Genomic DNA, 14,003 nt, shown 5'->3' on the forward strand with positions numbered 1-14,003 from the left:
AAATCTGAATTCAGCATAAAGTGTTGTCACCACTTAGATGCCAAGCAGGAAATTGCTGAATTAACCGCTAAACTGGAAGCCTCCAAAATAGAGATTTTGAATTTAAATGCTAAATTTGAAAGAGCTGAACTTGATTTCAAAAAATTCGAGGGTTCCAGTAAAGTAGTTAGTTCAATAATTGATAATCAGTTATGGTGGAAGGAAAACGAAGGTGAGGGCATAGGATATAGTCGGGTACCCCCACCTTACAATGACAACTATGTTCGACTTCCTGTCACCAAAGAACAGGAAGAAAAGGTACAGTGCATGAAGTACAGTAAACAAGATAAGAATGACAAGTCTGATCCTGTGAATACAAATGTATCCACTTCAGGAGTGAACGATTCTAACATGTTTGCTTCATGTGCAGAGAAAGTAATTGTTGAGGAATGGACTGATGAGGATGATGACTCTTGTGTTTCGTTTAATAAAAACATTAATTCTGATGTTTCTTTAAAACTGCTTGTTTTGAATTCTGTTAGTTCGACTGTTTGTGTGGGCTCTGGTTTTAAGAGCAAAGACAATTGTGTGGTTAATTCTGTTAAAACTGTGAAATCTGATGACGTGGATTTTAATAAGAAAAATAAAAATAAAACATTTGTTAAAAACTACCCACCACCCAAGTTCATTAAAGAGGGATGCTCAAATGAACAAAAGGGTGTCGAACCGAACAACAGGTCTAATGATAAACATCAAGCTAAGCGACCTGACCCACACAATAGGTCAAGACAAAAGGTTCACCACAATGATTTTTATATAAAACGTCAAACTTGTTATAATTGTGGGATTCCTGGTCATATTGCTAGAAACTGTCCACATCGTCCATATGTTCCTTACTATGGATTTTATCAGGGAATATGCCTCGTGATACCTATCGACGAAATTTCGGGGCATCATAAGGCAAATCCCTCTGACGGTGATTGGAACAAGAACAAATCTGGTAGGTTTCGTCCTCATCAGACCAAGCCTAACATGTTTAGTAGAAGTGATAGAAACCATGATTGGACTTCAAAACTAACTCGATTTCTGAATCACGGCCTGTCGGGAGAACAAATTCGTCAGTTCCCTCTACACGCAAACCAGAGACTGAACCATCCATTCGTACAAACAACAGTAAATCTTACAATGGTAAACATAAATGGATGCCTAGGTCTCCGGTAAAGAAGGTTTCTTCTTCCATTTTAGATAATCAAGAAGATATGCCATGGCAGCCTGTAACGAGTGTAGATGAGTCAGGTGTACCCAGTGTTACTATGGACTGGGTGCCAAAGACTAAATAATCCCGCACTTCGTGTAGGAGCATCTATGGAGGAATATCATCAGACCTTGGTATGTTGATAGTGGTTGTTCCAGGCACATGACAGGAGACATTTCCCTACTACACGACATTCAAATTTTTAATGGTGGGTATGTGTTCTTTGCGGGTGGAGAAAAAGAGAAGATCACGCAGAAGGGTACTGTAAGTAACGGTGTTCTAAAATTCGAAAATGTTAATTTTGTTCCAGAGCTGAAGCACAGTTTGTTGAGCGTGTCACAAATCTGTGATAAAGGGTTTTCAACTCATTTTACTAAGAAAGAGTGCTTGATTTTGAAACCTGGTATCATTATACCGGAAGACTGGATTCTTGTTCGATCACAAAGAAAAGATAATGCTTACGTGATCGACATGAACAAAAATGTTCCTGATGAAAACCTGTTTGTTTTCAAAGGTGTCTGAACATAATGCCATGCTTTGGCATCGTCGTCTTGGTCATGCTAATATGAAAAATCTGAATCGTCTTGCTAAAAATGATTTGGTACGTGGATTACCCGTTAAAGATTTTATTACTATTGAAAAATGTGTGGCTTGTGCTTTGGGTAAACATCATTGAAAAAACTCATAAGCCAAAATTGATTAATACCATTTCATCAGTTTTTCAACTATTGCATATGGACCTTTTTGGTCTGGTTCATGTTTTGAGTCTTTCTCGCAGCTCTTACTGTCTTGTTATTACTGATGACTACTCACGGTTCACTTGGGTGTTTTTCTTGTCAAATAAGAGTGAAACTGCAGAACTGATCAAGAGATTTGTGGTGCTTATGAAAAATCAGCTGAATCTGAAACTAAAAGGAATTCATTGTGACAATGGTACGAAATTCAAGAATGCATCATTGAATTATTTTTGCTCAGAAAGGGGGGTGCTCCGTCAATACAGTTCAGCTCGGACACCACAGGAGAATGGTGTGGCTGAAAGGAGAAACAAGACTCTTATCGAGGCGGCAAGGACCATGCTGTGTGATTCTAAACTGCCATTATTCTTCTGGGTAGAAGCTATCAACATGACCTGTTATGTTCAGAGTCAGGTGATAATTAACAAATCACAAATGAAAACTCCATATGAGATCGTATATGGTCATAAGCCTACTGTTTCACACTTCAAAGCCTTTGGTTGTCTGTGTACTCTATTGAATCTTGAGTATACTCTGAAGTTTGGGGCCAAAGCTGCTGATTGTTATTTTGTTGGGTATGCTGGTCACACCGCCTACAGAGTTTACAATAAGTCAACTAAACAAATTCTAGAATCCTATGATGTTCGTTGGTTGGAAGAAAACGAGACTGATGCTCGTGTTGGTCCAGACTGGTTATTCGATTACAATGAACTCTTCAAACCGTTCAATGTGCTTCCGGTCATCAACACAGAAACTTCAGGTGGTGCTACAGCAGATACTGAGAAAGAAGACCCACATACAGTATCTCACATCTCTCCTCTTTTGGATGATGATGTCACAGAACCACTTGATGACAACCCACCCGCGTCCGTTAGTCAGCCGAAAGAAGTTACGGAAACTGTGTATTCTCCAAACTCTTCAGAAAATGCTTCAAAATTTGAGGGGGAGAGTCCTATTCTTCAAATCTTCGGGAGCACCTTGTTTCCCGATGTCATTCCAAATGAATACGTTGCCAACACTTTGTACTCACACAGTACCGCGGCTTCTGGATGGAAGAATCCCTTCACTGAAGTTGATGAAAATTTATCAAACTTATCTCCTACTGGAGATGTTCCCAAACAGCCGATTCCGACAAGAACTCAACGAAATCATCCTATTGAGAATGTTATCGGCCTTCTTGAAACAGGTGTGTCCACCAGAAGTCAGACAGGACACATAAACAGTTGTTTGTTTTCTTGTTTCATTTCTCATATTGAGCCGATGTTGGTGGAAATGGCTCTTCTAGAACCAATTTGGGTGGATGCCATGCAAGAAGAGTTGAATCAGTTCGATAAATTGAAAGTGTGGAGGTTAGTTGAACTGCCAGAGGCAAAGAAAGCACTAGATACGAGATGGGTTTTCCGAAACAAGCAAGATGACACGGGAGTTATTGTTAGAAACAAGGCACGGTTAGTTGTTCATGGTTTTCGTTAGGTTGAAGGTTTATACAACACCGAAGTATATGCTCCTGTAGCTAGACTTGAGGCCATTCGGATTTTTCTGGCTTATGCGTCTTTCATGGGTTTCACAGTATATCAGATGGATGTTAAGACCGCGTTTCTGTATGGCGAAGTTAATGAAGAGATTTACGTGGATCAGCCACCGGGGTTTGTAGACTCTAAGAATCCTAATCATGTCTACAAATTGGATAAAGCATTGTACGGTCTTCACCAAGCTCCTCGGGCGTGGTATGCTACGTTGACGGCACATCTTCTGGGTTATGTCTATACAAGGGGGACCATTGATCAAACTTTGTTCCTTAAAATCGTCGGGAAAGATTTGATTCTGGCTCAGATTTATGTGGATGATATTATCTTCGGGTCTACCAGTGCTGAGCTGTGTTCATAATTTGAAGAGGTTATGAAGAAGAGATTTGAGATGAGCTCGTTGGGAGAGATGACAACATTTCTAGGATTGTAGGTTCGTCAGAGCTCGACGAGAATTTTGCTGCATCAAGGAAAGTACATTGAAGATAAGCTTGCAAAATTTGAATTTCAAGATTCCAAGAATGCCACCACTCCTATGGCAGAAAGGCCTCTTCTGTCATTTGACCCTGAAGGGAGTCCCGTAGATTAAATGTACTATCGAATGATCGGGTCTCTGATGTATCTCACCGCCAGTCGTCCCGACATCATGTTTGCAGTCTGTCAATGTGCTCGTTTCCAGGCTAATCCTAAACTCTCTCATTTAATTGCTGTTAAACGCATTTTTAGATATCTAAAGGGACAACCGAAGTTAGGTCGTTGGTATCCCAAAAACTCAGAATTTGATATTTATGCTTTTGCTGATAGCAATTACGATGGAGATGACATTGACAGGAAATCCACATCTGCCGGCTGCCAGTTTTTAGGAGATCATCTCATTTCATGGCAGTGCAAGAAACAACAAACAGTGTCTACATCGACTGCCGAGGCGGAGTATGTTGCTGCGTCTGCTTGCAGCTTACAGGTTATCTGGATGCAACATCAATTGCTGGATTACGGTTTGGAATTTCTTGACACCCTTATATTTTGTGATAATGATGCTGCCATAGAAATTGTTAAGAATCCGGTTCAACATTCAAAAACCAAGCACATTGATATTAAAATACATTTTATTCGTGACTGTTATGACCGAAAATTGATTCATCTTGAACAAGTTCACACTGATAACTATGTGGCGGACTTATTTACAAAACCAGTCGAAACAGCCAGACTTAATGTGCTTGTGAATTTTCTTAAAATGCTTCGTTTCAAGGATTGAGTCTTCTTGGGTTTAACATATTTAGGGGGAGAAAAATCAAAAAGTAAAAAATAGTGTGTGTGCGTTTTTATCATTTTATAAAAAAAAATGTGTGTTTGTTTATATTCACTCTCGCTTAAAATTATGTCGACTGCCCAAGTTTGAAGGACATATACTTGTATATGCTTGGTCCGGTAATCTACTCGTAGATTCACAGGATAGCCATTTATCTAAAGACTGAAAGCATTCGGGGCATGTGTTTTATGTTTTGAATTCTTTCACATAAAATTATGTCGGTAATTCCAAGTTGGAGGGACACGTATTCTCATATTGGCTTGGTCCTGTTAACCACTTGTGGTCATACGGGATAGCCATTTACCTGAAAGCTAAAAAGTGACCGGGGTGACTGAGTTCTTAACATGTGTGTCTTCTGGGAAATGATATGATTATTCAGTCAATAGCTTGATGAAGCTTAAAATTATTTCAAATGAAAATTGATCCAACCTTTGGAAAATGATAGATAAATTGTTTTTGTGTGTCTAGCGGGTGAAGTTATTAAGCTTAAAAGGCCCTAGAACAGTCACTGATTTGTATGGTAGCTTTCCATGATACGTAAAAGTTGAAGTGATATAAACTAAAATTGCTAAACTTACCGTGGAGAGTCATTTTGAAGAAATGTGCATGCTTTCATATACATCTCTCCAAAGGATAGGCAGAAAAGCAATTACCCAGTCATACACCAGCCCGTTAATGTCTTGATCACCAAAAGTATTGTACTGCTTTGCTTAGTATTAAAAAATATATATATATTTAATGTGTTATTATCTGTATATATATTTCTAAAACAAATTAGTTTTTTTTTTTAAAAAAAGGCTTAAAGGGTCATACTAGAACTACAAGGGTGGGGCACTCAAGTAAGTCCTAAACACTCTAAATGAAAGGCCTTTAAGTCCAGACAGCTTGTAAGTCCAACGTTCAACCTTAAAGCCTAAATTTTTTTGTTGTCCATAAACTTTTGATCAAGCACTAGGGAGTTGGAGTCAAATTGGGGTGATCTGGGGAAAGCCAAATATGCTTTGAGAAGAGATAGGAGGCATCACAGGTCCATGAGTGATGTCTATCTAAGCTTTATGCTGAACTGAACCTAATTCATATCACTGATGCAATGAAAATCATGCTAAGTTCAGTATACCTGCTATCAGCCTGTCTCTTTGTGTCATAATAATGTTGAACATGAATCCTAGTGACAGCACCTTAAACAATATGATTCCATGTTCGGATTTTTCCTCAAAAAGTGGCGTTTTTGCAAAACTGAAATTTGATCCCAAATTAGATAAATATCTAGAAGACTTGTGTTTCGTGTTTTTTTTTTTTTTTTTTGTGTTTAGTATTATTTTCCTTAAACCTTATTTTCATCTTGAAACTACTCTCCTCGAAACATGCGTTCAAATTGGGTTTGTAACTGGTTATCTCATAACTCAGTGTTTGGGCCAAAGTTTGTAATCAGGACTCGATTGACTGGACCCGTCTGGGTTCTCGGCCCATTAAATTGGAAATATAAGAGGGTTTTGGATTTCATTATTGCCATTATTTCAAATTCATATTCACCTTTTATCTCTCTGGCCAAAAACCCTAATATTTTGGCATCCTAATCAAGATTGATCGTGTTTTAGTTTCTTTGTGTTCGATTACAGGTAAGAGATCTATGGAGGATGTAACATGATACCACTGTGATAATCCTAGTAGGCTTGTTTGAGATGAGATGTCAATGATTGTCCGGACCTTTGTTCATTGCTGAACTCGTATCGTGTTGATTGTTAGATTTGATTAAGACCATTGTGGTGGTCTTAAGAGTATATTGCAGGTTCCATGGTAGACTGGAGTTATCGGTTGTTTGAAGGAGATAACACGGATTTCTAGGCTGAATTCAAGGGGTCTTACGTTTCTATGGTGGTTTGACCGAAAACCCTTGGTCAAACCAAGAGTTCTCGGTTGACTTTTGTTGATCGAGATCTCCCTCCTTTGACCGAAAACTCTTGTTCTCGGTTGATTTGGACAGAGAACATCTTACCTTGACCGAGATCTCAAATATTTGACCGAAATCCACCTGTGTGGATAGAAAACACATTCCTAGACCGAAATTCATTATAATATTGTTATTATTTTTCACTTATGGTCCATCTAATATGTTTTTATCACAATTGGTCCTAAATGTTTAAGATATTAATGATTGTGCCCCTGAACTTATGATTGTCACTCAAGTTACATAAACATTTACTAACTTGACTCGTTTGTTGCAGTAATGGCTGATCAAGCTCCTCTAAAGTTTGTTGATACTCACAATATAGTTGGATATTTGTTTGATCCTCCTCCAGCACACAAGGAGTTCAAGTCCATGATCGTTGGCCTCAAAACTTGCAGGATTTCTCACGCCTTACGAGAAAATCCTGTCATTTGCAAGAAAATGATCACGGACTTTTGGAACAATGCTTCGATCAACCAGCGAGAACCAGGTGGAGTTGTGTGTATTGTCTCCAAAGTGCAAAAGAAGCCAGTAGTCATCACAGAGGACATTATACGTGAAGTGCTTTTGTTTGGGGATCAACCTGATTACCCAACAGAGTACTTGACTGCAGTTGTTTCTGAGGTCCTTACAAGAATGGGATACGAGGGATCCTACCCTCCTGCAATCAAGAAGTTATTCCACCCGTACTGGAGATTTCTGATACACACATTCTTTACGTGTGTGTCGAGACGAAAAGGGGGTTCCGATGAGATTAGCCATACGCAGATGTCGACCACTGTTGCTCTGATCATGGATTGGAATTACAACTATTCCAAGTTCATTTTCGATGAGATGTTGAGCAATCTGAAGGGAAAGAAGAAAGAGATGTTTCTTATGTATCCTCAGTTTCTACAGATGATCTTTGATTCACATTACACTGACCTTGTCAGATCTGTTGAGACACTGGATATGAAGTCGATGGACCCAATACCTTTGGATTGATGAAGCAATCAAGAAAAGGGGCAAAGGTCGTCTATCAAGGCCTTCATGAGCTAGTTAAGTTCGGCCGCTTTGCTGAAACAGAGACTGTACCGGTGACAGCTCAGGTTGCTGAAGAGCATGTGGCACCAGTTCAGAGGCGTACTGCTGCTTTTGAGATTGTTTCTGATGATGAAGATGAGGAGAATCCTGTACAACAGTTGGAGTTCGAACACCGTGAAACTGAGACTGCTTCGTCTGCTGAACAGTTACTAGATTTTGAGAACTTTAAAGATTTACTTCAGTCAACTGCTTTGAAGCCTCCTCAAACAGATACTGAAAATCAAGATGAAGATGTACCAGAAAAATCAGACGCTGATCTAGTTCCTCGAAAAAGAAGAAAGAAAGATCCAAGATCAGGCGTTCTGATTAATGAACCTGCAACACCAATAACAAGCCAACAACAAGAGTCAGCAGTTCCTGAAACTCATGTTGATTCAAGTCCATCAACTGCTGAGCCTCAAACCCAGGAACAGATATTTTATGATATAGTTCAAGTGTTTGACTTTGAGGCCGATATTCCACATACTGATATTCCATCTGGATCATCCGACCCCACCAATCAGGGTCAGTCAAGCTCCAGTGCCTCCGAGAAGGTTGCCCATATTCTTGCTATGCAGGAACAATTTTTTTAGAATAAGGGTAAGGGGGTTGTACTGGAAGCTGAACCAGTAGACGTCCAAGCTTTGCAACGTCGAGTCTTTGAGCTCGAACAAGACTCAGTTGTCAAAGACGTACGTATTCAAGAACTTGAGGCTAGTAACACTGATAAAGATTCCAAGATTAAAGAGCTTCAGTCTGGTGTGGGAGAATTAACTGCTACATATCTAGACCTCCAACAAAAACTTGTTCAGAAATTTGGAGATGAATTCAAGAGCGGTGCCGATGTAACTTCAAAGACTCCAAATGTAGATCAAGGTGGCAGTTCTGGTGGTTGTACTATTGAAAACATAGATGAATCCGAGACATTGAAACAATACATGTCTGCACCACCAATGACAGATGAGAAGTCGGATCGAATCCAAAAGAAGATTATGATTATGAAGAATTCAAATCAGAATGTTGAATCCTCCGATCATCCTGATAGATTTGTTGTTACTTTTGAAAAGGGTTTTCAGATAAATATGGTGATCGTTCTGGGGTAATGTCTTGGGGATTTGATGCTGAAAGAAATATGTGGTGGGTTAAACGAAGGTCTGGGAACACCGAGTACTACAAGAAGATGAAAGATTTTGGATCTTGGACAAAGGTGGATCTCAGTGACCTCATCAATGCACCATTCCACAATCCAACTAATGATAAAAGAGGAATTGATTTCTGGAACTTCCTCAGGAACCAAGTGGATAGAGGCTTTCTGAAGATGACAACTGCCGAATCATTCTTGAAGAAAGCTAAAGGTGTAAAGGATCCAAAGACAGGAAAAACCATGGTAAACGTGATGTGGCCTGCAACAAAGAAGGCTACTCATATTCCTGTACCTGATGCAATACCTGGTGGAACTTTAGAGAACATGAGATTCTAGATGTTCGATAGTATCACTGCTACCGTTGTCATACGTTTATAGAAGGGTAAGGGGCAATACAGATTTGTTGATCCAAAGGATTTGCTCAAGCTTGGAGAACGTGATATCAAGACCCTCAGCGGATTTCAAATCATTGCTGATCCAATTTTTGAAACGGCTGCAAAGGAATACACCAGAATGGCAGCTTCCATTATCAGAACTGATTATTGGGCAGGTGGTCTAAAGGATGCCGATGTTGATATTATGGAGTACGACTAAAGGACAAAGCTACAAACCAAGGGAGAGATTGTTGGGTCTATATTGTGTGGCTTGTACTTAGTTATATTATTGTATGTCGTGTTAGTGTGCTTGTGGATGTAAACCGAGATCACCTAATAAGATCTTGGTGGGTTTGGGCTTTATTGGGCTAGTTGTTTTGTTACCCTATATATAGATCATATTGTATAGGGTTTTGGTGTTGGCGTTTTGAGAAAGAGAGATTAGTTGTTCACTATGTTGTTGGTAGAACGAGTATTGTAAGCAAGTGCTTAAGCACCCGACGTTAATAATAACGTGTGTTTTGAAGCATTCCATCATGTGTTTTACGTGTTCTTACTTATTGTCTTGAATCATCTTGTGTTAGGATTCCGCACTAACATCAAGATACTTGATATCATATTGTAGTGATCTAGATTCGGGACTTACAACGTACATAATCACGCAATTTGTATGATTACGCAATCTATATTTATAATTATGCACATACATAATTACGCACATGCAAAAATAATTACACACCTTTTAAAATAATTATGCAAGATATTTTTTAACAATTACTCATGACTATAATTACGCATATCATACGCACAATGCATCGAGAAACAACAAATCTTTTTCTTTTTAGGGAAAAAAGTTTAGCAAAAAAGTGTACTTTGTTTTTCTAGAGAAAAACAATACATGTATAGTTTTTTTAAACGCTTAATTTTATGGTTTATTTTTTTTATATAATAATGTCATATATAAAAGTTATCATTGTTTTAAAAGTGAAAGAATTTTGTTCATATAAGGAGAACAAAAATATAAATGTACATAAAATTCAGTAAGTTAAGTAATTATGAGTGTTAAAACACATTAAGTATCTTATAAATAATTATCTTATTGTTTAACTGTTAAACATTAATTATTGTTTCTATGTCCCACGTAAATGGAGAATAAAAAGGGAGAAACCATCTACTCTATAAATTCAAGTTAAATCCTTATAACAATTAATAGACTGAGTAAATGATATGCAACTCTTTGGTTAAGCTTAAGTTTTAACCCATTAACATAATAAATATGTTTGACATTTAAGATAATAAATTGTAATGCTGAGTCAAATTGAGTCGAGCAAGTCATCTCAAGTTTAATTTGGAGCCTTGCCGACCCAGCTTGGAATGAAGTTCAAGTCCAGTTCTAAATAGCCTTGGTTAGGCTCATATTAGCTCGTTAACAACCTTTAAGTATTGTTCGCCGCCGCATCACGCGGGCACTCTGCTAGTTATGATATATGCCGGTTATTTAATTAACATAAGACCTCTTTTTACAACCAATAATTTTTTTTAACAGCCAATACCCCTAGTCTTCTAAGGGGTAATGGTATCGAAAATTACCGAATTCAGAACTCGAACACATGACCAACAGCTAGATATCACCCTTGAATAAGATGAAAATAAAGTGAGCATTAAGGAAAGCCCACATGCATTAAGGAAGATGCATTTTTGGTAGCTTCCATATTGTTTTTAACAATTGCTAGATAAAACTTAAAGATACATAATTTGTATACTACTATATTATATGTGACTTCCAACTTTCATACATCTTTGGTAACAACCAATGCAAATATAGAGAAAATGAACCAAATTATCAATCATGCCAGTTTCCTAAAATAAAATCATCCCATACTACAAAAAAACATACCAATATTCTAATCAACCATGCCAGTTTCATAAAATAAAATCACCCCAAACTACAAAAAAACATACCTCTAAAGATCACCAAAGTATAACGAATAAAAACAGATTCAATTTCAATCTCAAAGCTAGGCAAGGACCGAATCATCCACTTCTTTTCACAATTTCACTAAAAGTTTTTTCTGTTGGCTTCAGCAACTCATAAACAAATCCTCCGGCAACTGCTCCAATGATCGGCCCAAAGATATATGCCCAAATTCCATTGAACGTCAACTTCACAATAGCCGGTCCAAGACTTCTAGCCGGATTCATTGATGCTCCAGAAATTGGCCTAAAAAATATATCAGTTAATATATTTCCCAAAATATTAAACATATTTCATTTTAAAGTAAAGAATTACCCTCCCACAAAAACGTTTAACATAATAGTCATTCCAACCACGATACCTCCATGTTTCTTTATCTGCAATTTAAAATCAACATCATTAGTAAAATAAATAAATAATAGGCAATCATAATTGATATAATAAAAGAAACATAAAACAAATAAGCAACATTAAACACATTTAATTGTCCAAATAAAGACAATTATTCCATTTTAATTATCTTAAAAACGAAATGCAACTAGTGTTTAATTAAAAGATCTTTCATAAGAAAGCATACCGCCCTTGCATCGTTGCTTGCACCCGAGATAACAAACATAAGGATAAACGTAATGATGATTTCAACAACAAACGATTGTCCAGCTGAACCGGCCGGTATGGTTCCAAAAAATGCTTCTGGTGTCACATTCATAATCAACGACAACGTTCCACTTGCAAGAATCGACCCCAAAAGTTGGGCAAGTATATATAACGCCACCTTCATTAAAAGTTAAAAATATAACATCAACATAAAACTTAATTAACCAACTATAAAAGAATATTTACATTGATATATATGCATACCTCTTTAAATGGACACAATCCCAAAAGAGATAAAGCAATTGTGACCGCCGGGTTAAAATGTGCACCGGATACATGACCGACAGTGTAGATCATCGCCATAACGATTAAGCCCCATGTTACACACACTCCAGGAAACGTGACCTTGCCATAGAGGTTATTAACAGCCACTGATCCACAACCAGCAAAGATCACGCAATATGTGCCAATAAATTCCGCTAGCATCTACACACAGAAGGTACGGATTAGAAACCATTTTTTATACACTTCACATGCAAATTGCAATATTCTTAACGTACGTATTATAAGTATTAGCATATACATATATTAATAATACATACCTTTTGAGCTATATGGATTTTGGGATTTGTGGAGACGATGTTATTGCTGCCTTTTTCCATGTTGGAAAGTCTCGAGTCTACTACTTCAATCATCGTCGGGTAGTTAGAGAATATCGATCGTTCAAAACTAGCAGAGATTAAGTTCACAATTTAGGGATTAATGTGATGAAGGATGGTCTTATATAGAGGAAAATTTTCCATTTTTGAATTTTGAAAGTTAGTATCTTATCCACATGCTTATCAAATCAGAAGTTGATATTTCGATTATTAATTAACTTGTTTTTGATAATTCATAAATTTTTAAAAATGATTTGTTAAATCACATTAATAATAATCCTTCTTTTACGTACGGCCCTTAAATAATATCCCAGGTATGGGTGGCCTTTCGAAAAGAAGTACACGGGTGACCCGTTTTTGTTAAAAAAATAATAATAATAATATTCAAGGTGGTTTTATTTAAATTATCTTAAGAAAAATGTATATTTTTTATTTTTGTTATTAAATTCTTGAAGGCCTGAATTTGTTTACAAGTAGGAAGTAGCTACCATTCTACTAATATTTGATTCATAAGAATCATGTGTGTTTTATGATTTTGAAATTTGAATCGTCTTTCAACCTTATTTTTTTCTTGACCAACAAATTTCTTTATTGCGGTTTTCTCGTGATTTCTAGTGGTAAAAATTGAAAAGTAATTTGTGGTTATCTTATCTTTTTTTATTTGCATTCTATTTATTACTTCGGGTATATAACTATATATATATATATATTCTTTTCCTTTTTAACAATAGAAATAAGTAACAAATTAACCAAGCATTCACACTAGCAAGACGTTAGAACAAGATTACGAAACAAGTAGTTAAATCCTATAAAAATAAATTGCATAGATAGTTACATCAAAGTGTGACTTTCTACCGGATTTTGACACTTTTTACCATACCAAATTACATATAACAACATTTTTTGATCCTTAGAGCATTCTCAATGCATTCTCTAAAATTATGTGAGGGGGATTTGCAAATTATATGGTATGGTTATAAACGGTTGTGAGTAGAGGAGAGAGAAAATTTATATGAGAAAGTTAAATTTAAGGTTTCACTGTAGATACTGTATAATTTTTTAATATTTTAATAAAGTGGCTATGAGTGAAAGAGAGAGAAAATATGATGATAAACGTATAAAAAAATATTTAATTAAACAGGAAAGAGAAAATATAATGTTTTTTAGTGTAACTATATGATATATATGAATTAAGTAGTAACTTTTGTTACAAGAGAAGACAATCCCACCAAAGGTGGGCAAGTTTTCCATTCCCAAATCCAAACCTCTAGTGATTCAAATACAAAAAAAAATACAATATATCCATCCTTTAATACAATGTTGAAGCCTAAAGTTATAACATTTGATAATCTTTTTATCCTATCTGTTTTCCTTTTCTCATATGGGTCTTTCTTTTTTCATAAACTATAATGCATACCTTACTAAATTTTATAACTGTTGC

The 14,003-nt window shown here is 36.7% G+C and overlaps 1 protein-coding gene across 1 annotated transcript; it reads right to left on the reverse strand.

Moving 5' to 3' along the window:
• Positions 1-11,365: 11,365 nt before the first annotated feature.
• Positions 11,366-12,598, reverse strand: LOC143598578 (putative aquaporin NIP-type). The gene is made up of 5 exons (XM_077076765.1): positions 12,506-12,598; positions 12,168-12,389; positions 11,884-12,081; positions 11,622-11,683; positions 11,366-11,552 (listed from the first exon to the last, which is right to left on the reverse strand). Exons 1-5 carry the CDS (start codon positions 12,596-12,598, stop codon positions 11,366-11,368), a joined length of 762 nt encoding a protein of 253 aa, XP_076932880.1.
• Positions 12,599-14,003: the final 1,405 nt, after the last annotated feature.

Source organism: Bidens hawaiensis, unplaced genomic scaffold (assembly GCF_021521415.1).
Source record: "Bidens hawaiensis isolate Kalapana, Puna unplaced genomic scaffold, B.hawaiensis_p1.1 tig00050524_1, whole genome shotgun sequence".
Classification (NCBI taxonomy): Eukaryota; Viridiplantae; Streptophyta; class Magnoliopsida; order Asterales; family Asteraceae; genus Bidens; species Bidens hawaiensis.